The following is a 26,423-nucleotide window of genomic DNA, read 5'->3' as shown; positions in this document are numbered from 1 at the left end:
GCTCTATACAGTCTTGTATAATTTGTTTAAAAAGAATCCAAAGATCGTTCACACTACGGGTATTATTTTGAAAACTGTTATATAGAAAGCTCAACTCATCAATGACAGACTCATTGTCTGCTCGAGCAAAGTTGGGAAACGTTTTATATTCATTATGGTGACGTAATAACATGCCTTTTAATGTTAATACAACAGCAAGGTGGTCTGAGATGCCATTCGTTACTTCAACCATAATATCATTTGTTATGTTACCGCTTACAAAGAATAAATCCAGCACTGACTCAGAGTTATTGTGTTTTCTCGTAGGCTCACGGACAACCTGTAGGTTTCTACCTGTATTTTCTAGACAACAATTTATTTCTCAAAGGCAACGTTAGAGTGCCGGCCAACCGAGGTCAGTCCAGAGTGGTTTGGGTTTTTCATGTACACTTCTACACTCTGCAGCGGTAGCTCATGTGGATAATAAAAGCATAAATGCGAAAACATAACATAGAACAATCTAGTTAAGTGACCGTACTTGCCGTGGTGCAACAATAATGTAGCAAATGCTGGCTATATATGACTTCTGCAATATTTACCTTGATTTTGACCCGTTAAATCTTGTTTGCTCACAACGACCTGTTCATTGGAAAAATATCAAATTTTCGCATTTATTCACCGCAACGTTCGGCAGTAGCCCGAGGAGTAAACAATACATCAGCATAGATTTTACCAGTACTGTTTGCTTGTTGAACTGCCTCTCAAAATTAAGCCGTTCTTAAGCACTTAATTTTAAGCAGTGGTAATTTGTATCCTGCTCCCGTCCACTACATTTTCTGGCAGCGAATGACACCCAACACCGGAAAAAAAATCACTGAGAGCTAGAGGGACTATAGTAGTCCAGGTGCAACCAAATAAGTAAGGTCCACTAAGCTTCAACAAATTCATTCCCTCAGCAGAACAGGTATTAGCCTCCCTGGTGCAGTATTCGGCCACTACCTCCCTCGTGACTCCTACAATTAACCCATGGCCCTCAGTCCCCAGTGGCTGCGGAGCACCTGACCAAGGCAGCGGTCAGACCTGTGACGCGGCAGAGGGTGCTAAACATCTCTGGGTCTGGACAGGCCGCCAGTGGAAACTGAACCTGGCAACATTGAACATGCACACCCTATATCGATTGAGGCTAGCTTAGCAGGGCTATTTGAAGAATTATCAGGTATTGCCTTGGATATTATTGGCGTTAGTGAAGGTAGAATAACTGGTGAGGCTTATACAGTGCTGACCAATGGCAACGCCCTCTGCTACAGAGGTCTTCCAGATAAGAGAGAATTCGGGGTAGGATCTTGGTAATATTGTTGTGTTGTAGTAGTGTTGCCCGCTATGTCCATAAAGACATAGCGGGCAACACTGATGAATTCTACAGCAATAATGAGAGGGTAGGAGTCGTAATAAAGCTGAATAGGAGGTATAGAATGAAGGAAGTACAAGCCTACGCCCCAACCTCCAGTCACGATGACGAAGAAATAGAACAGTTCTATGAAGATGATGAATTAGCAGTGAGAAAGGTGCAAACTCAGTATACTGTAGTCATGGGGGACTCCAATGCAAACGTAGGGAAAAAGCAGGCTGGTGAGCAAGCAATTGGCAACTACGGCATCGATTCTAGGAACACAATAGAGATCTTGGTAGAATTTGTGGAAAGGAATAGGCTCCGAATAATGAATACCTTCTTCAGGAAGCACAGCAACAGGAAGTGGACCTGGAAAAGCCCTAATGTAGAAACAAGGAATGAAATACATTTCATACTCTCCGCCAATAGTGCAGGATGTAGAAGTGTTAGGAAGGGTAAAGTGCAGTGACCATAGGCTAGCGAGGTCTAGGATTTCTCTCGATTAGGAGAAAAAGAATAAAGCTAGTCATGAAGAAACAGGCCAACCTAGACGCAGTAAGGGTAAAAACAGACCAATTCAGGCTGCTGCTCGCAAACAAATATGAAGCTTTACAACACGAAGATAAAGATAACATAGAGGTAATGAATGAAACAGTAACTAGGTTGATCTCAGAAGCAGAAATGGAAGTGGGAGGTAAGGCACCAAGGCAACCAGTAGGTAAGCTCTCCAAGATAACAAAGGAGCTCATAAAGAAACGGCAAAACATGAAAGTGTCAAACTCGAGAGATCAGATAAAATTCGCTGAACTGTTGAAACTGATCAATAGAAGAAAGTAAGGGATATCAGAAATTATAACGTGGAAAATATTGAGGAAGCAGTAAATTATGGATGCAGTATGAAATCAGTGAGAATAAAACTTGGCATAAGACAAAACAAAATGTATGCACTGAAAGATAAGCAGGGTGATATCATCAGCAATTTTGATGACATAGTAAAAGCAGCGGAAGAATTCTGTACCGACCTGTACAGTTTCCAGAGCAGCCAAGCTACTTTCATTCAGAACAGTGATGAACCGAATACAGAAACTCCTTCTGTAACTAGCGATGAAGTTAGAAGGGCCTTGAAAGACATGACCAGGGGAAAAGCTGATGGAGAAGATGGAATAACAGTCAATTTAAACAAAGATGGAGGAGATATGATGCTTGAAAAGCTTGCGGTCCTTTATACACAATGCCTCATGACTTCAACTTTACCAGAAAGCTGGAAGAATGCCAACATTATACTCCTCTATAAGAAGGGAGACGTTAAAGAATTGAAGAATTATAGCCCCATCCTAGCTTGCTTTCAGTATTGTATAAAATATTACCAAGATTATTTCCAATAGAATCAGGGCAACACTTGATTTCAGCCAACCAAGAGAACAGGCTGGCTTCAGGAAGGGATCATATCAATGTCATCAATCAGGATCATATCTATGTCATCAATCAAAGGATCATGTCTATGTCATCAATCAGGTAATAGAGAAATCTGTGAAGTACAATCAACCTCTCATTATGGCTTTCATAGATTATGCAAAAGCATTTGATTCAGTAGAGATACCAGCAGTCATAGATGCATTACGCAACCAAGGAGTACAGGATGCATCCATAAATATATTGGCAAATATCTGCAAGGATTGCACAGCAACCTTGGTTCTCCACAAGAAAAGTAGAAAGTTACCTATCAAGACAGGGGTCAGGCAAGGAGACAATCTCTCCAACGCTATTCACTGCATGCTTAGAAGTATTCAAGCTCTTAGACTGGGATGGCTTAGGAGTGAGAATCAACGGCGAATATCTCCGCAACCTTCGGTTTGCAGATGACATTGTCCTATTCAGCAACAATGGAGACGAATTGCAACAAATTATTGAAGACCTTAACCGAGAAAGTGTAAGAGTGGGGTTGAAGATTAATATGCAGAAGACAAAGATAATGTTCAATAGCCTGGCAAGGGAACAAGAATTGAGAATCGGCGGTCAGCCTCTAGAGTCTGTAAAGGAGTACGTTTATCTAGGTCAAATACTCAGAGGGATCATGAGAAAGAAATTTACAGAAGAATAAATTTGGGCTGGAGTGCATACGGCAGACATTGCCAAATCCTGACTGGCACCCTACCAATGTCGTTGAAAAGAAAAATGTACAATCATTGCGTTCTACCGGTGCTAACACGGGGCAGAAACTTGGAGGTTAACAAAGCAGCTCGAGGACAAGTTCAAGACTGCACAAAGAGTGATGGAACGAAAGATGTTAGGCCTAACGTTAAGAGACAGGAAGAGAGTGGTGTGGATCAGAGAACAAACGCGAATAGCCGATATTCTAGTTGACATTAAGCAGAAAAAATGGAGCTGGGCAAGCCATGTAATGCCTAGGGTGGATAACCGGTGCAGCATTAGAGTTACAGAGTGGATACCAAGAGATGGGAAGCGCAGTCGAGGACGGCGGAAAACTATGTGGGGTGATGAAGTTAGGAAATTTGCAGGTGCAAGTTGGAATTTGCTAGCCCAAGACTGGGGTAATTGAAGATCACAGGGAGAGGCCTTCATCCTGCAGTGGACGTAAATATAGGGCGATGATGAATTTTAAGTAAAGCTAATTGAGGCTTTAAACTGTTTGCCACACACAAGAAGGCATGGACCAATATTTATTCTCTTTTCGATGCTACAATTTGTACTCAGTTGAACAATTTAGCTCTGCTTGTTGCTTGGGGAATCATTCTGACCAATCTGCTTGGTGAAACTGATACAGGTGCTCGGCGCAACTTTTTAGGTGAAATATTCTATTTAGACCATATAGCTGCAGCCAGCACGAAGCCGAAGCTTCATTCTCTAGGGGTATGGAACACATAAAAAATATCAGCATTCACCGAAGGAGGTCAAAACTCATTCATATGAGGCTTGGATATATAGTGTCTTTATGAGGCGGGGGGATGCCTCTTCCAAGCAGCCCAAGCTGCACTCTGGTGAATCGAGTACATTAGAGGCATTCCAATTGGCACTGTAAAGGACTCCTATATGGTTTCAATTTGAACTTGTGTACAGAATGGTTTCCCGAACAATAAGAGCCTCGTCATAACGTCATAATGATTGTCGGTTGCTTCCATTGTGGGAGTTGTCTACCATATTGTCGACAAAGACGCTTCAGGCCACTGTGAACATTGCATGGCATGTTATCTTTACCACGAACCTATTCTTTCATGTGATTGCTATACATACATGAAGCGCAGTCATGTTTACAGCCATGTAGAATGCTTTTTATTGGTGGCAGTTTCGAAGAAAGGTGAAAGTAGTAGCAATTTTCTTTCGGAATACATACGCGCCTTGTTATTACGCATTACTGCAGTACCCACATTTGAGTAGAACAACTCAACAGAGCAATAATAAGCTTCATGAAAGCCTCACAAGCAGTATCCTATTCTAACATGACGATTTATAAGAAAGTTGATGCCAAATATCAATATTGCTGTTCCGTGTAAAACAAAATGTTTGTCACAACTAAGTACTAATGGAATGTTAAGTTTGGAGCAAAGCATCATACAATTAAAATTTTCCATTCTGAATTTGCAGACATTGTTTTTTTGCAATATTTTTGAACAGACACGGCCCACCTCTGCATTGCAAAAGCAGTAGTCCCTCCAACTCTATATAGCTTCGATATCGAAGCAGGAAATTTTCATGATCCACGCAGTTTCGAAAAAGAGACTGCACTTTAGGCGTGATGGCAGAAAGCAGCCAAACATCATTCTGGAAGTACAGCTGGTGCGCTCCATACACCGAGCATGCACGAAGCGAGCAAACGAGCACGCAGCAGCTGAGCGAGCTGGAGCGAGCAGCGTCCTGGCCGTGACGTCACTCGGGAGAGGGGGCCAATCCAACTTCTCGCCACTAATAGCAACATATGCGAAACCTTTTCACAGAATTATTCGGAATTCTGTGCGACACCATGTCTTCATATCCAACAGTTATCACACTAGACAACATTGCCTCATTTATCATTTAGAAAACATTCAACTTACTAATTTTACTGCCCATCAGATACTCGGAGCTTGCGTTACGAAGAGTAAATGAACATAGCGTGATGTTTCTTCGCGGAGCATTCTGCATTTATCGTCATGATGAGACACAGCGAGTCAGATGCCACAGCGTGAACTTGCACGACAACAAAAAACCTGCACTCACACGTTTCGCCAGTGAATGCCATGCGCTAGGTCACTGCAAAATTTCAAGTGAAGCGCATAAACAAACCCATAAGGAAATAAAGGAACTCGGATGAAAGCACTGTGGTCAAGTGAGAAACATCATTCCACACGACATATTTGGTTTGCACAGTCTTGCGTCAGAATCACTGGTTGGTAGGGGTCACCAAGAACAAACTAATAAATTGTGAAATAAATAAAATTAACATTTGTTGTTTATAGTACAGCAAAAATACTTGAAATGGTATGTTTACTCGTATGACAGTATTCTGATTAAAAATTTGAAAACATTTGTTTTTTCACATAGGTTCTCTAGTTTCAGTGTTTGTCCCCCCCTCACGTAGTCTAGTCGTGCTACAATCGTGCACCGCAAATTGATATTTCTGGCGATATCTTTTGGCACGCTGTTCGTTCCCAGCTTTGCGACCTATTTATATGGATCTTGCACCAAGTAGCCAGACTTCATCGTTATAACCGATAATGCGGCATGTGGGCATTATAGTGAGCGGGTTATTTCACCATAGAAAACATTAAAAAGTTGACGGTGCAGCAGCTTTTATTGTTATAACCGATATATTATTAAAACTGGTATCGTTATAAGTGGCTTCGACTGTATACCATTTTATTTGTGATTAAACTGTACTGTGCGCACAAAGATGAGGTGCAATAAAATGTTCATAGAGAAGAAATATATGAGAAAAAAGGCTGAGGTTAACCAGAGTAACTGTCTGGTTCTTGTCTGGTTGTCTACTCTACACTGTAGGAAAGAGAAAATCGTAGACACGAGCATATGAAAATGACTCATTCACACACAATGCAAATGCCCGACGATTAGTCTCTCATAAGTATAAATGCTTAAAAAATCAAAATGTACTTTTAGCTCATTCGCTGACGAATTGTATGCGTGCCACTTGGCCCTCCTATCCAATTACTTTTGCCTCCTACATGCCCTAAGCCAACTTACACTGTTGCGTTTGTTATATAATGCGCTGTAATAATAAATGCTAAAAAAATCATGCGAACAAGTTTTATATACAATATGAAGCAGCACTCTTCAGTTCAGAACCCTAACTGCCTGTTACCGATTTCTTTGTGGAAAAGGTTGTAGCACTCAGGGATGTAGAGAGCAATGCTGCACTTTTTAGACTCTTGCTGGCTGTATTTTTCTTTTTTTTCTTACACTGTCGCGACGGATATTGTTTGCAAGGGTTCGGCTTCAATCTGATGTGGGAAATGCACCCACTGTGCTGCTCAAAGCATTTAGATGTCAGAATGTGCGCATAAACATTCTACAAATATAAATTTAAAAAAATCAAACAACTCACCCCTGAAGTGGACACATAGTGCCACCTATGGACATTTCTGAGGTTGTCCAGTGTATATTGGCTGCTGCAGCATCTATTATAGCTTTTTAACCCAACAGTACCTCCTACCTGGCGTATCGCCGGCTTTGACAATATGGTCCTCGTTTTTATGCCTGGCATTTTGATGCCTGGGTCGCTGGCATTGGCAGCCAGTGGGTTAAAGCAACTCAGTCCATTGGCTGGAACCAGGGTTGAAGGATTCTACTTTCTGTAAGGGGACAGTTTTCAAGTACACAATCTTCTTTTTGGACCCACAAACTTGCATATAGAGTTAAGTCATGACATGGTGAGCCATGCAGAAGACAGAGCCGTCGTCATACTACAGAACAGGAAGATGGGGACCCACAAAACAATCAGTTTTCTTACTAGAAGCTGTGTATGTACAAATATAGTAAACGACTGCTCCTAAATGCAAAGCATTTCTCGGCGAACATTTGTCTCTTTGATAGTATCTGTCTATCTAGCCGCCTGTGTCTTGGTGCTCTCATGGTCTTTTTGTTAACTTAGTATGTAACAAAATTGGCATAGTATGACAAGAGTGCATGACGAACATAAATGATCGGTCATGACATGCGTGTCATGTAGGTCATGAAACAGCTGCCTACGACTTGGTGCTCTTATGGTCGTTTCATTAACTGGGTAGGCTCCCTGCACACTGCTTCGTATAACATTGATTTCCACAGGGTGTGGGATCTGCTGGCTTTTTTTCTGCAGTGCATGTGCAATGCTTAGGCATGCTTGTACGGCAAACTTCTCTTAATTCAGCTTCAGTTAATTTTACTTTTTATTAATTCGACCCCTACCAAAGGTTGCATCTGGTGTTAATGCATTTCTTTAGGGCCAAACTTTCCTAATTTTGATCCTAAAATTTGCTTTTGCTGCATAATTCGAACTTGACCAGTCAGCCCACATGCCCCTGACCACCTCTGGTGATGCCACTAGCGGCCCCTTTAGTGGCAGCGTCTGTCTTGTCGAAGCTTAGAGGTCAATGAATGCATTGCACACACGTCGTCTCCAGGAAGATTTTCAAGCAATAACCATAGCATAGAATGTCGGATTACGGTACTTACCAGGTTCTCACGAGCCCCTGTTTTTCTCAGGAAAATTGAGTCAGAAATTTCTTTGAGGTGACGTCATCATCCTGAGCCTAAATTTTATGTCCACTGCAGGAAGAAGGCCTCTCCCTGCGATCACCAATGACCCGTCTTGCGCTAGCCGATTCCAACTTGCGCCTGCAAATTTCCTAACTTCATCTCCAAACCTAATTTTCTGCCATCCTCAACTGCGCTTCCTTTCTCTTGGTATCCATTCTGCAACTCTAATGGTCCGCCGGTTATCCATCCTAGGCATTACATGGCCTGCCCAGCTCCATTTTTTTCTCTTATCCCCATTATATCTCTCGTCCACGCTGCTCTCTTCCCGTCTCTTAACGTTAGGCCTAACATTTTTCATTGCATCGCTTTTTGTGTGGCCCTTGTTCTCGAGCTCCTTTGTTGACGTTCAAGTTTCTGCCCCATATCTTAACACCGCTAGAATGCAGTGATTGGTACACTTATCTTTTCAATGACAGTGGTAAGCTCCCAGTCAGGATTTGGCAGTGCCTGCCGTATCCACAACCTAATTTTATTCTTCTGTAAATTTCGTTCTCCTGATCTGGGTCCCCTGTGGGTAATTGACCTAGATAAAACATACTCTTTTACAAACTCTAGAAGCTAACTGGCCATCCTGAATTCTTGTTCCCTTGCCAGGCTATCAAAGATTATGTTTGTCTTCTGCCTATTAATCTTCAACCCCACTCTTACCCCACTCTTTCTCGATTAAGGTCCTCAATAATTTGTTGCAATTCGTCCCCATTGTTGCTGAATAGGACCCAATCTGCAAACCGAAAGTTGCCGAGATATTCACCGTTGATTCTCACTCCTAAGCCTTTCCAGTCTAAGAGCTTGAACACTTCTAAGCATGCATAGGACAGATTGTCTCTCCTTGCCTAACCCCTTTCTTGACAGGTAACATTCTACTTTTCTTGTGGAGAACCAAGGTAGCTGTGGAATCTGTAGATATTTTGAATCTTTGAAGATATTCACGTATGCCTTCTGTACTCCTTGATTATGCAATGCCTCTATGTCTGCTGGTATCTCTACTGAATCAAACGCCTTTTCATAATCAATGAAAGCGATATAGAGAGGTTCATTGTACTCCACAGATTTCTCGATTACCTGATTGGCGACATAGATATGATCCATCGTAGAATATCCCTTCCTGAAGCCAGCCTGTTCCCTTGGTTGACTGATGTCAAGTGTTGCCCTGATTCCATTTTCCCCAGGTCATGTCTTGCAGTGTAGAATTCTTCTGCTGCTTTTATCATGTCATCGAAATTGCTGATGATATTACCCTGCTTATCTTTCAATGCATACGTCTTGCCTTGGCCTATGCCAAGTTTTCTTCCGACTGAGTTCATGCTGCATCAATGTTTTACAGCTTCCTCAATCTTTCCCACATTTAAATTTCAAATATCCCTTACTTTCTTCTTATTAATCAGTTTTGACATTTCAGCAAATTCTATCTGATCGCTTGAGTTTGACACTTTCATGCTTTGTCGTTTCTTTATTAGGTCCTTTGTTACTTGGGAGAGCTTACCTACTGGTTGCCTTGGTGCCTTACCTCCCACTTCAATTGCTGCTTCCGAGATCAGCCAAGTTACAGTTTCATTCATTACTTCTATGTTATCTTAATCTTCCTGTTCTAAAGTTGCATATTTGTTTGAGAGTACCAGCCTGAATTGGTCTGCTTTTACCGTAATTGCGTCAAGGTTGGCCTGTTTCTTCTTGACAAATTTTTCTTTCTCCTCAAATTGAGAGAAACGCTAGACCTCAGCATGGTCCCTCAATACTTTTCTGGTCATGAAACTCCGCCGTCACTCTATGGGAGAGCTTGATATGTTGCATGAAGCCGGCGCGCTGCGGCACCACTGCCGCTGAGAGGCCACCTTTCTCTGTGTTAAACCAGGATCGAGAGACTGCAGATGCGGCCGGCGTGGGCTGAAATTTTGGACGCGTACTTTATATTTGTGATTGATTTTTAGGCACGATCCGAATTCTGGCATTCTACAATTAAAGTGGCACGTACATTCGTCTGACGATGCTGTTCAGGTGTTGTGTGCCGGGCGTCCGTTCCGGCTACAAAGGCACTACCGAAAAGGTATCGCTATTTTGCATGCCGAGTGTTCGTGGGCACTTCGAGAATTGGAAACGAGCCATACCACGGCAAGAAACGGACGATTTCAGCTTCGAGTCCAAGTATCTACGTGTGTCCGCAAAATCACTTTGATCCATCATCCATCTCCGTACGAACTATTTCACAATAAACGGTGACGCCGTATCGTTGCCGAGGGACAAGGCGCGCCCCAGGCCTACTGCCATTCCTCGAGTTTTTCGACGGCCTGTGTGTGTGCGTGTGTGCGTATGTCTGTGTGTGTGCGTGTGTGTGTTTGAGATTCTCAGTAGCCTGTTCTGATTACAAGATTTGTTTCATTTATAGATGGCAAATAAAATCGGTACCTATTAGTAGGCCTCCATGAGAACATAGGCACATATAAAAACTTTGTCCTGGTTTAAACAATAAAATATTTATGACCGGTAACCAGTGGCGCACCGACGGGGGGGGGGGGGGGAATTCGGGGGTTGTAACCCCCCCCCCCTTTTGTTTAACCCCTTTTCTTTCCTTACGCATTTGAGTACTGCAACTAAGATGTAAGACGTGCATTTTTTTGACAATTTCCCGTGAAGAAACCGAAATTAGGGCTGTTTAGATGGTATTGGCAAACTGTCAACCCCCCCCCCCCCCCTCTGGCAGAGATCCTGGGTGCGCTACTGCCTGTAACCATGATTGCACTATCTGTGTGTTGATATTTATAGACGGCAAATTATTCTCATAGCCACTTAGTTTCAGTTCTTGCCTATGTATTTCGCATGCTGATAGCAACAGCTATTGACAATTCTAACATTTGCTTAACGTTGCTACCTCAGCGCTGTGCAGCTCACAAAAATAAGGGCCATGCCACAGAAGTAATTTTGTTTCCTGAAACAAAGTAGGCTTCCAGCCGTGATAAATGGGACGTTAGGAACTTAGTACAACAGGAAAAAACAAGATGTCAGTTTGCTGTATTAAAACAACTTTCAGATCGTTTTTGAGCTCTACACTACAGCAGTGCTCAGTGAAAGCGAAAATTAAATGTTATTTGTCATAAGAATTTTCGCGAGTTCAACGGCTACATTTGCTTCAAAGAAAGCTCGCAATTCACATGCTATTAGCGTCACAGTTCGCCGAGGAGCTATGGTACTGAGTGCAACGGACCGTCAATCCTCGTCACTCTGCTTGTGGGAGTTAGAGATGAATAAGCGCAGTGCTGAGTCAGTCGGGCATAATAATGCGTTTGGGTTTTCATAGGGTATATTGACAACGAAAATCTCGTTTGAAAGCTTTGTCGCACATTTGGAATAATACGCACGAAAACTAACAAAGCTTGCGCGATACATGGAAATGACAATACTTGCCTTTGAGCAAGCATTTCATTCACGGCTACGATCTTGCCGATGTACCTGTTCCAAACTAATTCTGACATCATAGAACATTTTGTTACGTGCGATTAGAATCCGTCGCCATCGCCTGAACGGCTCGAGTGCAATCGGAATTCAGTAAAAGCACACAACCTTGAGCTCAGGTTGTCGTTTACTGGCAATGCCACACCGCTATAATGTCTTATACTTTGTACAGCGCATAAAAGTCGCTTAAAAGTTGTTAACCAAAGCCGGTTCGGCCAACTAACGACAGATTGCTCAGAAGAATTCTATGCGCGTCGCAGTAGCGCACCCAGGATCTCTGCCAGGGGGGGGGGGGGATTGACAGTTTGCCAATACCATCTAAACAGCACTAATTTCGATTGCCTCACGAGAAATTGTCAAAAAAATTCGCTTTTTGCGAGTGTGCAGACGATTGCGCGTCTTGCATCTTAGTTGCAGTACTCAAATGCGTAAGGAAAGAAAAGGGGTTAAACAAAAGGAGGGGGGGGGTTACAACCCCCGAATCCCCCCCCCCCCCGTCGGTGCGCCACTGGCGCGTCGTCTGCTGACACACGGAGCCACCAACTGACTGAGATTGTTTACTTTTTGTACGCACCTTGATTTTGGTTAGAAAACACTCTCAGATGTTCAAGTTTGGATACTCAGGCGCAGATCCAGGGGGGATGTCCGGATGTCCTGACCCCCCCCTCAGATTTCTGCATCGCCCCCTCGCTGACAGGGGGATGGCCCTGTCGCAAAACATATGGCCGCCAGCATTCTTCAAAAGTATTTTGCGCGAGTACCAGTGGTAGCAGCCATGTAGAAGTGAAGCTAGCTCGCTCACAAGCTTAGTTATATTCCGTAGGGGTGTGGTGTCCCGCAGTTGCCGTAGTTATTTTTTCTCATGAACACCTTGGACCTCCTGGGACCGGCCGTGCCCCACTCGTCCCGTCGGTGGCGTCGAATGAACGAGAGGACGTCCCTTTTGCCAAGCACGCCGATGTGCGCGCTAGCGCCTTCGCGCCTGATTAACATAGTTCCCCCTCGGGGTGTCATCGGTTGCCTCATTGGCTGTCATTGGTTCTGCGAGCAACCTACTTAATGAAAGAGGTCTCTCGCTGAAGTGTTCACATATAAATAATAACAGCTAAACTAAGAACTACGCATAGGCAATTTTTTTAAACTGTAGCACTCATTGTGATCACAGTTACACGTTGACAATATCCAGCACGAGCACAGTACCGTTCGTATGCTACAAGTTTTTCATTGAAACTTTGCAGTTTTATCGTTGTACATTAAGCATAGGAGGCTCAAACCCGCCGGATCCGTTTGGCTGAGTGGGCGTTCTCGCGGAGCGGGGTGAAGCCTCGAGCCGCGTCTGCGAAGTGGGGGAGCGTGACGTCAGTGGCCAACGCCAGCGCGCGGGCCTAGGATGGCGTCGCGTGGTTAGAGAAACGGGAGCAGATGCGCTCCTTGTGTAAAAGGATGACGTCGAGTGGGAAACAAAACATGAAGATGCTGGCTCGCGCTCTCGGCTAACACGCCACATCGTTGTTCTTGTAGGTGGCTTCGTGAGTCTTCATACGCGGTGATTCGCATATCGTAAACACCCAGCGTAGTGGTTGCCGCGTTGGAGCGGGGCGTTACGCCCGTATTCAAGAACGCTCCTCTAGTCAACATAACACCTCGACTCAAGAGGAAAGATAGCGCAGCCATCCCTCCAATGAAGTGGTCACTGAGCTTCATGATCATGCACGGGAATTCTTTAGAATTGTCGCGTCTTTATCAGTCGAGAGGCGGCACTGTGCTTAACAAGGAGGAGTGGAGGAAGAGCTTCGAGTCGAGGGCTGTTTGAGAATAGGGGAGTTATAGTCCTCCAAATCAAACGAAGGTGTATCAGCCGAACACAAAGAATCTTCTTAAGGAAATCAAGGTGTCCCAACAGAACTCCAAAAACGGACGCGTGCTTACGCATTTATAACGAACCTGCAACAGATCATCCTAAATTTTATTTTAAGAAACAATGCAGGCTAGATATACTGGCTGTTCAAAATTAAGCTTTATGTTTTTCTTAAAATTAGGCACTGGGAGGCACGTGTAGACCATCTGCGTAAATAAGTTATGTGGCCAGGGGGACACAAAAGGAGATGATAATTATCGCTGTTAGCAGCCGAATTAACTAAAATTGAATAATTAACTTTTTATTGACCGCAGTAAGTGTGTGTGTTTTTATTCAAAAGTTAGAGACCGTCGTGTTTCTACACAGTTTTACTTGGAAGAATTTTTCTGGCCTGTCTGTGCTCCGAGATATCCAACTCCAAATTTTAATTGTCGTTCGCATGATTACGCATGCAATTTGCAAGAGAGTGAGGATCGGTGCAAAGCTCGTCCCTGATGTGACGCGGCTGTTGCGTGCGGCGTTTAGTCTGACAACGGGGCGGAGGCATTGGCAAAGATAATAACTGTCCACCTTCCCCTCACGGCTGGCGAAATGAAAAAAAAAAATCTAAGAACCCATAACCGCTGTCGTAACACGCGACCGCGCAGCCTGTAAAGATGGCGGCAGCTGCCATGCAGAGATAATGGTGCGAGCGGCGAAGCCGGAGGGCAGTACGCGTGCGTAATGGTGACTAGACGACCGGGCATGGTCCTTGTCTGGGCTACGCAAATAAAGTGACTGCTGATTTCCAAGTATTGTAAGTTTTATTGAAATCAAGAGCAACAACTGCACCATCAACAGCAGAAACCTTTTTAGCTATGCTAACGAATATTTCATACTGCCGCTTTAAGTTTGGTGTTGTCATGCACAAATCTCATGACAACACTTCACCCATCAAGATGTCAATGCTCTAAAAAGTGTTCAAAATGCCTCCCTTCCACAGCAACACAAAGCATAAACCGCTCTCGCGTCGACTCGATAACTCTGCGCAGTATGACAATTGAAATTTGGAGTCGGATATCTCGGAGCACGGACACGCTAGAATAATTCTTACGGCTGATACTGTGTTGAAACACAACTGCCTCTAATTTTTCAATTCAAACATACCCACTTACTGCAGTCGACAAAAAATAATTGTTCAATTTTAGTTAATTGGGCTGCTCACAGCGACAATTATCACCTCACTTTGTGCCCGCCTGGCCACATAACTTATTTGCACAAGTGGTCTTCGCATGCCTACCAGTGCCTAATTTTAAGAAAACCATAAAGCTTAGTTTTGAACACCCTGTATTATCAGGCACAGCCGCCAAGCACATGGCTGTATTGGGTAACGTCCCTTTCCTATAAGCTCGGAGAAACCAATACCTGGCTTTGCTACAGGTCTTCTTTCTCTTTCTGGGGTTTCACGTGCACAAACCAGTTCTGATTATGAGACACACCATAGTGGAAGGCTCCGGATTAATTTTGACCACCTGGGTTTCTTTAACGTGCACTACAACGCAAGCACACGGGCGTTTTTGCATTTCGCCTCCATCGAAATGCGGCCGCCGTGGCCGGGATTCGATCCCGCGATCTCGTGCTCAGCAGCGCAACGCCTGAACTGACTGAGCCACCACGGCGGGCTACAGGTGTTGCTCTAACCGTATAAAACGCGGGTTCATCGGGAGCAGAAACGGTGAATTTCGGTAAATAAGAAAGGCTACTATCATCATCATCATCATTGACAGAAGCTGACCCCCCCCTCAGAAAAAACCTGGATCCGCCCCTGATACTGTAACTGCTACGACAAAATAGAATGTAAATACAATCGAAAAGAAGCTGGGCTTTAGGCCGCAACACGACCAGAGCAGAAAAAATACCGCTGCCACCTGCGGCGGCCGCTCGGTTTGGTGGCCTTTCTTTTACTATGGCGCCCCTAGCGGCAGGCGCTGGCTCTATATCAAACTGACGCGGGAGTTTCGTGCCCAGAAAAAGCTATTAAGGGACTATGACCTCACGAAGCTATGGTCACTGCACTTTACCCTATCTAACACTTCTACATCTTGCACTCTGCTGGCATCGGTAGAGGGTATGAAATCTATTTCATTTGTTTCTCCATTAGGGCTTCTCCAGGTCCACTTCCTGTTGCTGCACTTTCTGAAGGTATTCATTATTCGGAGCCTATTCCTTTCAGCGAATTCTACCAACATCTCTGCTCTAGTGTTCCTAGAATCGATGCCGTAGTTGCCAATTGCTTGCTCACCAGCCTGCTTTTTCTCCACTTTTCCATTGCGATGTAATCGAATGCAAAACTAAAGCTGCCTTTGATGTTTGTATGCTTAATCGCATAACATCAGTGTATTGTGGCAAAACTGATTTTAAAGGCCATCGTTAGTCCGGGTAACATCGGTGCGTGTGCACGGACGTTACATTACGTTGGGAAGAGGTGAACCCTTCATAGTTCGGCACACTAAGTAGTTGTCGTAACTGGTGTCCATCAGCGCTGTCATCGAGATAATGCATGCTCTATCTCGGCGAGTCCGATGCTCATGTTACCCGCTATGTTACTGCGTGCATAAGCGGCAACCTTTTGGCTCAGCGTGTTCGGAGCCGCGGCTGCGGAGTCAGCAGCAGTTAGCGTGAAGCAAGATTGTAGCCAAAACAAGCTAGATAGGTGAGCTTGTGCATCATGGTTGCGTGTGGCACCGACACCCATATTCGAAAGAGCACCCGTAGCATCTGTCCATTTACTCCTGCTGTGTGCAAACGCTCGATATCCATTGCTGTGGAGTACAGTGTACTAGAATATTGGGTAGTGTGCTCTCTGCCCTATGCGGCGCACGCTTCCAACTGAAGCCGCACATGTCGCCGGAGCCGGAGGCCGCTAGGGGCGCTGGAGCTAGTTTCACCTGAAGACCCGTGCCAGCGCGTGCGCTCCCGTCACTGCCATTCGCTTGCTGTAGTCTGCACACGAGGACGCGAATCGATTTGATTTTGATAGTTTTTGTAAAGCGCAACGTAGTCTGCACACGAGGACGCGAATCGACTTGATTTTGATAGTTTTTGTAAAGCGCAACGTTCGTCGACTTGTCTCTGCAACGTCCTCGGACTTCCTTTGTGCTCGTTCTACGGTGCACTAAGAAACTATGCATAGTCGCCGGCGCAATTATAGTTTTGCACCAGGGTGCCGCACAGGCTCGCCGAAGGCGTCTCTTTTCAGCGTCCCACAAGACGAAGAAAGGAGACAACAGTGGGAAAGGAACTTACACTGTGAAGAAAAGAAGCTTGACCAAACATTTGCCGTGTGCGAATTGCACTTTGAGCAGCGTTACATAATCAGGGACTTCGTTCACGTCGTTAACGGCAAAGTGTTTTTTTTTTTCATTTCGCCGTACTGCATATTCTTAGGCATGCTCTTAAAGTGCTTTGTATCTAGTGTGTGCTCTGTGAGAAAAAAAATGATTTGTTTTATTTTGTAAACATTGTTATTGTTGTACGTACAAAGAAATATTTCCTGCATGCACTAACAGGGAGATTTGCAATATTTTTGGAATCTGTGCAGTTCTTTGAGTATTCTTCAGTTGAGCTGATTTTGCTTAATTATTTTTCACTGCTGCAACAATATTGTACATCGTTTTTGTTTCGATGCTGTTCCTAATAAAATGTACGAACTTGAAAGTGCATTCGAAAATAAAAGCAATTTTATGCGCTCAAAGAGCAATGCCGCCTGCTCGCTGAAATCATTGCTCGAATTATTGTATACAATTAGAAATAAGCTTGTTTGATATTTTAAGGAAAATAATTTTTCATAAATATATGCGCCGCGTTTTTATTTCCGGCGATGTGTACCCACACGTCGTGTATATGCATTTATGATGCAAGAAAACTGTCCAAAACTTGACCAAGTGCGGTCAGCTTGGGCAATGGTCCACTGCTAATGAGAGCGGCGCTAGCTCGACGCTGGCCTTAGTGGACCGCAGTGGACGATTACACGCTGATAACTAGCACTATATATATAAGCATCGCACTCATATTATCGTCACAGTAACTGCTACAAACTACTGCAAGCTGCCCACTTTGGTGGCGAACCAGCGCCCAATTCATGCAACGCCTCCCGAGCCGTCGCAGTCACAATGGTAAAGTTTTATATATAGAGCACAAAATGCGAATTGATGCCTTTCCGGTAATACAGATAGCAAGAACTTTAAATTTACGCTATGCAGTGAAATAACCCGCATTGCGTAGGCGCAAGACTGCAAAACGTTTCAGGTGCAAATATTTGTAGCGCCATCTCTGATGATGATGATGATTTATTGGCATCCCCTTTGAAACGGGGTGGCGACAAATAGTCACCTAGCCTGCATGATTTCATCAGGTATACTACACATGTTCTTTATCTAGCATTTTTGTATAACCCCCTCTCATTATCTTACTTTTTCAAAACTTTAGCTTGTACCGCTGCCTATGATTTTAAGAGATCAGGTCGTATCCATCGTTTCCCTGCTTTTTTTCCACCAGTACTTAATCGTCTCTTGCTGATCTCTACGGCTGATCTGTTTATGTTTTTTTCCACTTTAAACCCAAGCGCTTCTGGGAGTTGCACGTTACCTACGGTTCTCGCTGGGTGGATCCCGTCGCATTCCATTAGGATGTGCTCAGTGGTCTCTGGATCTTTACTGCAGCATACACATGTCTCATCTAGTTCCGAATATTTGTTCCGATATGTTTTCGTCCTTAGGCAACCGGCTCGAGCCTCAAATAGCAAGGCACTGCCCTTCGTGTTATCGTACAGATTTTCCCTTCTAATTTCTTTCTTCTCATTCTTGTAAATCTCCATTGTCCTTTTCGTTTCCATTCTTTGCATCCAATTCACGGTCTCTATTTCTCTCACTTTCTTTCTGATGACCCCTGTTTGTCTATTTACAGTTTCGATTATCCTGTACTTGATTGCCAACTTCCTTGACCTCTTCCTCCATTCTGTGTCCATGCTTTTCATGTAGAGATACTTGTGCACTTTAGCCGCCCATTTATTTTCATCCATGTTCCTGAGCCTTTCTTCAAAACTAATTTTGCTTTGTGCTTCTCTGACTTCAAAAGAGGCCCAACCCATGTCTCCATGCACTGCCTCATTTGTCGTATTACCGTGTGCTCCCAAAGCCAACCGGCCTACTGATCTTTGGTTAACTTCTAAACCCGCCAATATATCCGATTTTAAGCATATAATGGCATTTGCGAATGTTAGCGCTGGCACCATTACTCCTTTCCAGATTCCACGCACCACCTCATACTTATTGTGGCCCCACAGTGCTCTGTGTTTCATTAATGCTGCATTCCGCTTCCCCTTTATTTTCAGATTATCTTGGTGGTTGCTTGAGTAATTCTTTCCTTCGTTTATGTGTACGCCGAGGTACTTATATTGCTTCACTATGGGTATTACTTGCTGTTGAATTGACACCACAAAGTTACTCGTGTGTTCATTACAGATCATAATCCCTGATTTCTCTGTGCTAAACTTAAGGCCTAGATTTGTCGCTGCGTTCCCACAGATATTCGCAAGTATCTGTAAATCTTTTTTATTGTCCGCTAGTAGCACAATGTCGTCTGCGTACATCAATCCAGGGACCTTCTGTTGCACCATTTGTCCATTACGCATGTAGGATAAATCAAAACCTAATTCGCTGTTTTCCAGTCGTCTTTCTATGCCCTTGACGTAAAGCGTGAACAACAATGGTGACAGAGGGCATCCTTGCTTCAATCCCTGGTGAATTCCCACCATTTCATTTCCTTTTCGGCCTTCCCATGCCACTTGTACTTGGTTGTCTCGATATATCTCCCTCAGCAGCTCCACGAAATCGTCATCTATGCCTTCGTATTGAAGAATATCCCACAACAATTCCCTGTCTACGTTGTCATAAGCTCCTTTAATATCTAGAAATGCTACCCATAAAGGTCTTTTCTGAGCTACTGAAATCTCTATGCACTGAGTTAGTACAAACATATTGTCTTCTAAGCGTCTGCCTGGCCTGAACCCATTCTGTAGTTCCCCCAATACACCGTTTTCCTCCACCCACTTTGACAGTTCTAATTTTATGGCTTGCATTGCCATTCTATATATCACCGACGTTACTGTAACTGGCCTGTACGAGCTCGTCTTATCCTTATCTCCTTTGCCTTTGTAGATGAGATTCATCTTGCTTTCACGCCATCCAACGGGAATATTCTTTGTTCTAATCACTTGCTCTATGGCATTAGTCAGCAGTGCCTTGCTTTTTGGACCGAGGTTTTTGATTAGCTGTATTGGGATTTCATCGGGTCCTGCTGCCGTGTTGTTAGGGACATTTTCTGCTGCCTTTTTCCAATAAAAGCTTTCTATGCTGAATTTTGATCTCTCAAGCCTCTCTGTTGTTGCTGGATCTGTTGTCTGAACTACGCTTTTTCTCGTACCGAAGTTATGCCTGATAACGTCTGTGATGTACCGCAGCGCATCATCGCCTTCATAGATGTTACCGTCCTTGAGGTCCTTGATGTCGCCTCTCGGAGGCGACATCAAGGACCTCAAGCGGAGCCGTCATCTGAGCCCACTACCCCTATTCTAGAACACTATACTGTGGAGCAATGCTAGACTATAAAAACGGAGCATTGGAACAGTGTGCAGAGCGGCGTGCGACGTGGCTGACTTTGACCGATGCTCGCTGGCTCTCACAGGCTACGCCAAACTATAAACAAGCCTTAAAAATCTGTGCGGCAAAGCTGACTTTAAAAAACTGGCTGCCATTGTTCCTGTCCCCATTTTCTAGCTAAAAAATTCAGGTGAATGTTAAATTCAGGCAAATACTGCCAAATGAATCAGCAGTGTTTTGGAATATTTTCTGCGTCTTGTTTAATATGACCGTCAGATATATATAATTAGATCAGTTTCGTTGGTCTCATCTGGGTTGAAATAACAGAAGTCGACTGCAGTGAGCAAATCTCACACAGCTGAATAATGTAATGATGTTGCATTTTATATTCAATATTTGTTATAAGCACAGTCGTTACAATTGGTTGCACCCTGGTATCGCCACGAAACATGTAGGTTTACCTTGTTATACAGTGCGATGCCTTTATAACAGAGAGCTTGGAGCTTCCGAACTATTCATTATATAGGTCACTTCGTTGTAACGGTCCCGCACAGTACCACTCGCAATTGAACCGGGACAGAATTATTCCTTCGATATACAGGCCATTTCTTTGTAGAGGCGCGCAACTGTATCTGTTAATTTGTAATACGTTTGTTACATTAAGGTTTTGACTTAATACATTCTATTGCCGTTAATTAGATTCTGACGGGACCGATGAAATTGTTCAAATTATCAAAAGGCAGAAAGAATGCCGAAACACGCCAAGAATTCACTTGTCAGTATTGTCTTTAAAGTTGGCTTCACCGCAGTACAGCCGTGTAGCATACCAAGCGGGGGAAGTGGCACTGTTACAGGAACACAGCACGTGTTTCTTAATTTATACAAGCACCGAGACGCCTAATAAGTCTACTGGCAGGCTGTCAGAGTTTTAGATAGGCTACCAACCATTTGTTGGCTTTAAACGTCCTCTTGGCTTTCCGAGTTTTTTAATCTTACCGCCTTCCCTTTCGTTAGCTTTCCCAAAACACAGATGGTTTTTCTCTGCTTCTTGGTGCACGGTGCGTGCACACGCATATAATTAAGGAACGTGTACTAGGCCCCGTTAACAGTCTCATATACGAGACACACACGACACGCGAAACCATTGCTCAAACTGCCACAGCAACGTCAGAAACAGCTCTGAATGGCTGCCGGTGTGCTTAGTAGGCATCTAGGTGCTCGTACTGTAACCGAAGATGGCGCGCATGCATGCCTGTACAATTAAGAAACGCAATCTATTTCCTGTGACTGTGGACCCTTTTCATTCTTACTATGATTTCCGCAATAATTTGCGTATGCTTCACCGCATTACAGGGCTGTATTGCGGCGAAGCTGGCCAGTTATGTTCAAATTATCCTACAAAGGCGAATATTGAGATCGAAATAACGGAAGGTTGGGCCCATAGAAATGTATGGGCGCAGGCCGGGACCATTGTTTGGGATTGAATTAACCAAAAAATCGAACTCACTGGAGTTGAATACAGAAGTGCACTTTATTAGGAGAAACTGCAACAACATTTCATTTTTCTTATATTTGTTTGCAGACACATCAAAGCTGGTGTGGAACTTACCTTGGACTACGACTATGAAGTTGGAAGTGTGCCTGAACGTGTGATTGACTGCCACTGTGGGTCAGACGAGTGCCGAGGGCGGCTATTATGAGCCAAGTGTTCACACGAACTGCCGGCAACATATGTGAAAAGACAGCAGTGTGGCTGCCGGTGTTCTGGTGCTTGTTTGTGTGTGGTTTGCTCTATGCACTTTTTTTTCGGGGAACTTTTGTGGGAACATCGGAATTAATGACATGAGGGATCGGGGGTCTGTGTGAGGACGCGTAAGAAGAGTCATCGTCAAGATGGGGTTGTTTACTAGAGTACGGAGGTGTGGCCGACTTACTGGCGAGTCCTTGGAGGCTGGGAACAGAGCTGTGGATGGCTGCTCAGGCTGCGTTTAGTAGTGTGTCTGGTTGTTTTAGAGGCGTTACTTAACAAGAGGGCTTGTTTTTTCGGTTTTGATGGTGCAGCCGAGTCCTGAAGCGGCTGTTGAGAATGCAGAGTGGAGGCGATGTTGTCAGAGAAGCGGACGGTTGATCGGTCTGCGTGTAGGCTGAGCTGTTTGAGGTAGGCGGCCTTGTGGACGTTAAGATCAGCCTTTTGATGAACCTTGCACCCGGGGTCATCGGGAGCGTGGTCTTTGCCGCAATTTGGACAGCCAGGCTTACAGTCGTGCGGTATATCAAGATCTGGGATGTCAGCGCCGCAAATTTTGCAGCAGGGTAGATCATGGCCTGGACAAACATCTTTACATGACCGATGGCCAGAAATGTGTGGCAGAACTGTGCCAATTGGGGTGGTGAAGTGCGAATCGCTGCGCCCCGTTCTTGTAGTAAACTGTGTACAGGACATGGGAGCCACGAAATCTAATGAGGGCTGTGCTGATCTTGCCCATCATGCGAGCAGAGAAGATGTCGCAAGTGTGGGGTTGAACCTGATGTATATGAGACCCTTGCAGGAGTCATGGGGAGGCAGCTTGTATATCCTAATAGAGAAGAGCTGATTGGAAATGTTTACTGATTGGATGACAAATAGCTTGGGGAGGATATTGTAGTCCGTGATGCAGAGGGTTACGAGTTTCTTTGAGGGTTACGAGCAAGACATCATTTGTAGGCTTCCTGGAAAATTACCTGTCATTGTAACTTTGTCAAGTATAACTTTATATCCAACTCACCTTCAGCAACACCGCTTGTTGTCATGAGGGAACTTTTCTTGTACGCCTCCTGTAAGACGTGCTCGCCAGCTTGTTCCTCATTTGCAGGATAGCCGTAACCTACATGGAAGGCACACCAAGATAGTGCTGAAACCTGCAACTTTGTCCCATTGCGTACCTGAGTAAACTGTAGGTAAGGCTGTTTTAGTGAGCCGCATGTGCCCTGGGTCCATGAAATCTTGTGCAGTAAAATGGTCGCTGCACTTCCTATATGACCTGTATAATACGCTGGCTGGCTTTTCCATAAGGTCGACTCTTCGGGAGTATGTCACCCATGCCGTCGACCTGCGCACATGTTTTTTAAAAGTGTCATATCGCTCAAATAATAAGCATCGAGTATTTTATTGCAGCTCACCATGAGTGCGTACATGCAGGATGCATCATGCATTTACGCAGTACATTGCTTCTTAATAAGAAACAATGATTAGACTCGTTTTCAAATTGCCTAACAGCTGTAGGGACCTGTGCAATGTTTGGCTTGAGGTGATACAATGATTGTTTTTGCAATTTTTCTATAACAAGATGATGCCGACGAAGAGATACGCAACACCTGACGGGTGCAATGGTCATACTGCTTACCACAAAAATGCATTAGCTGCCACCTGGAAATGCTCAATACTTTTTCATACTCCCAAACAGATTCAGTAGCATAACCATGGTATGCCTCTCATCGGATTGCTTCAAATGAATAACACTTATAATCGTATTCCTCATGGCTAGGTATTTTTCTGAAAGCTGCAGAAACAGTCAGCTGATAAATTGTAATAACAAACCTGCCGTCTTGTGGGATGCGAAAAAAAACGGGTTCCGGGCTTCTTTCGCGTTCTTCCGTTCTTTTGGCACCACAGTCACGGCCGCTGGATAAAAAAAAAAAAAAAAAGGTGCGGCCTGCCGCGTGCATCGAAAACGGTGTGATCCGCCGCGGCGCCACACGCCGGGGTCTGTTTTCTGGCATCGGCATAGCAAATGCGTCAGGAATGCGCTTGGAACGACGTCGCGCGTGCAAGCCGAAACGTTCCATCCCCCTCAGTACAGTGTACTAGAAGGGGGCAGTGGGCTTACTCAGCCGCTCCTCTGACGCAGTCAGCGTCGCATCCAAGAGGTGGCGCGACTGGCAACTTCAATGGAAGCTTTGCTTGCAGAAGCTTTGATTTTCCTTGCGTTTCTGGCGGTTCAGTTCGAAGCAGTTCACACTCTTATTTGTTTTTAGTTTTGGCGTACTTGACAGTCTTTACATATCTTTAGCAAGCACTATATTTGTTTAGGCCACATGATATTTGCCATATTAGAACCTTGTGGAAAAGGAAGACGGCAACTCTTGGGCAATTGGCTGCCTATCCTAACTCTTAGACCTTTTGTGCAAAGAGCTCGTCGCTGACGGACGTTGCTTATGCGGAAGGGGCCTTCGAATTTTTCGAATTATCGGGCAATCGTAAAAAAAAAATTTGAAAACGGTTTCATGCCGTGTCGACCTAATGTAAAATTTTGTCAGACAGAAAACAGTGCGTGCATACTTCCCAGCTGGGCTCAAAAAAAAAAAAATCAGGCATGCTAACCAGGTTTGTGCCTAATTTGCTTAGCCAAAATGAATATGTATATATGGCTTAAATATTTCATTGTTCCACTTTAGTTGTTCCATGCCTCACAGTAGCCTTCTGCGTTTATTATTAACCATCATTACGCCGGCACACATTTGTTAAATCACATCAGGTTTGTTTTTTCCATAAAGAAATGGAGGGAGGCCTGAACAAAAAGTGAAAACTAGTTCAATTGACAAAGGCTCCGGCCTATGCTCATGTACAGTTATATAAGGGTAAGCAAAATGAAGTTAACAGGGCTGTTGCTGACACAAAGCTTTTATTTGCAAGAAGTACAGCAAGCCATTGTTTCATGCACTTCGACTCATGTGCAATGGTTCAACTTCAGCTGCTTGGCCCTCTGCCGCTTTCCTGCCTTGTCACAGTTAATTCCTTTCACATAAGAATGCAGACGTGTGACAATGTAGAAGCTAATTATTTTAGCTGTGAGGCTAAGAGAGTGCACATTGCAGCCAACTTCGAGGGAAAGCTTACTCTTAACAACTTCCAGCATATCCATAACGCTGTCAGAGTGTAGCTCACTCTGAGAGAAGCCTTCTGTGAAAAGATCCTCTAGAATTTTCACAAAGCCGTACAGCTGACTGGAGGGATAAAGGAGGCCTCCTTGGTCACAGAAGTTTGTTAGCCGGGCAAGTTGAAAACTTTCGCCTGGTGGCGTCATAGTGAGCAGCTTTATGCATTCTTGGCATTTTGTGCTGGAAAGGACAATACACTTCCGCGCAACATAGCCCGCAATGTGGTAAGTGAGCCTCGAGTCGCTTCTGGCCACGTGCTGGTTATGGTCGTTTGAAACCCGCAGGCCTGTGCAATGCTAGGGTACCACGTTTGTGTGGCCTCTGTGGCAGTAGCGCTAGCAGCAGTTTGACTGCACTCATTTCTGTCACCTGATGCTTCGAGAGAGTCAACTTCCACTAAGGAGGCCAGTGTACCTTCTTCGCAGTTTCCTTCGCTAACTGACCTAACTAGACCATAAAAAGAAAAACAATTCAGAGTGATCAGGAACTACGTTGGGGTTGAGCACAAAACGTGGCTCGTAATGGAGCTCGCATACTGCGCTCGTGTCGTCCAGGGGAGGTTCTATGGAGGTTCTTTTCTCACTCTTTCCGCCTATTTTTATCCTTCGGGATGCCAAACAAGGACAACTTCGGCCCATCCTTCACATAAACATAGCCTGTTTGGCACCCAAGCGCGAAACAGTGGTTTTGTCGATGCCGCGGCATGGCTCAGTTACTGCAAGGCATACTAATCTCGTGCAGGTTATGTGCGAAAAAAAACACTGAAGGAAAAAAAAACCACGCGACGACGTCCACAGAAAAAAAACAACGCAGCTCAGCAACTCCAACTAATATGATCGGGCACTGGGCGGGCACTAGGCAGCTGCGCCGTCGCACCAACGTTCCATTGAAACCGACGCCAGCGCCGCGCTCGGGCTATTGGAGAAGCTCATATTTGTGACATTCGTGGAGCCGCCGCATCGCATAGCCTCCGCCAGAGAGTAAGCCCACTGCCCCCTTCTAGTACACTGTACCCTCAGCTAGCGCCGTTCGGCCCAGCCAAGCGGCCGACAATGCAACTACGGCCGTCACGTTCTCGACCTACTGGAACTACAGACCTGCACAGATGTCCGGCTTCTATGGGAGCAGCTTGCGCCCACTTTCGTTCAACCGGTGGCCATAGGTGGCGCTTTTATAACCTGTTCGTCTGCTACTCGGTGGGTGGCTGGGCGGCGTTCCAATATGTGCGCCTGCTCTTCTGAAGCGGGCTGCTAGCATATGTGACAATTTTTTACGAAGACAACAGTTAGTATGTCCAAATTGTTTAAGTGTACTCATTGTAGTGGTATGTAAGAACGCGTAAAATAGTACACGAATTCTTTCTAGGTTTGCTATTATGCAGAAATGTCGCGCCGCTCCACACAAGAAAAAAAAACAAAAACTCACTGATGGAGTGATTGTTTAC

At 44.6% G+C, this 26,423-nt stretch overlaps 1 protein-coding gene across 1 annotated transcript in view; it reads left to right on the top strand.

The window, feature by feature from the left end:
* The window catches only part of LOC119440663 (histone-lysine N-methyltransferase SETDB1-B), a 97,882-nt gene extending 76,043 nt beyond the window's left edge, over nt 1-21,839 (top strand). The window contains exon 13 of the mRNA XM_037705556.2: nt 21,645-21,839. Within this exon, the coding sequence (XP_037561484.2) occupies nt 21,645-21,762 (118 nt within the window). The 3' untranslated portion in view covers nt 21,763-21,839. The remainder of the gene's footprint in view (nt 1-21,644) is intronic.
* The last annotated feature ends 4,584 nt before the right edge of the window (nt 21,840-26,423 follow it).

This window comes from Dermacentor silvarum, chromosome 1 (genome assembly GCF_013339745.2).
Source record: "Dermacentor silvarum isolate Dsil-2018 chromosome 1, BIME_Dsil_1.4, whole genome shotgun sequence".
In the NCBI taxonomy this organism is placed as follows: Eukaryota; Metazoa; Arthropoda; class Arachnida; order Ixodida; family Ixodidae; genus Dermacentor; species Dermacentor silvarum.
The sequence above is the reverse complement of the archived record's forward strand: the minus strand, read 5'-3'. Positions and strand labels throughout refer to the sequence as shown.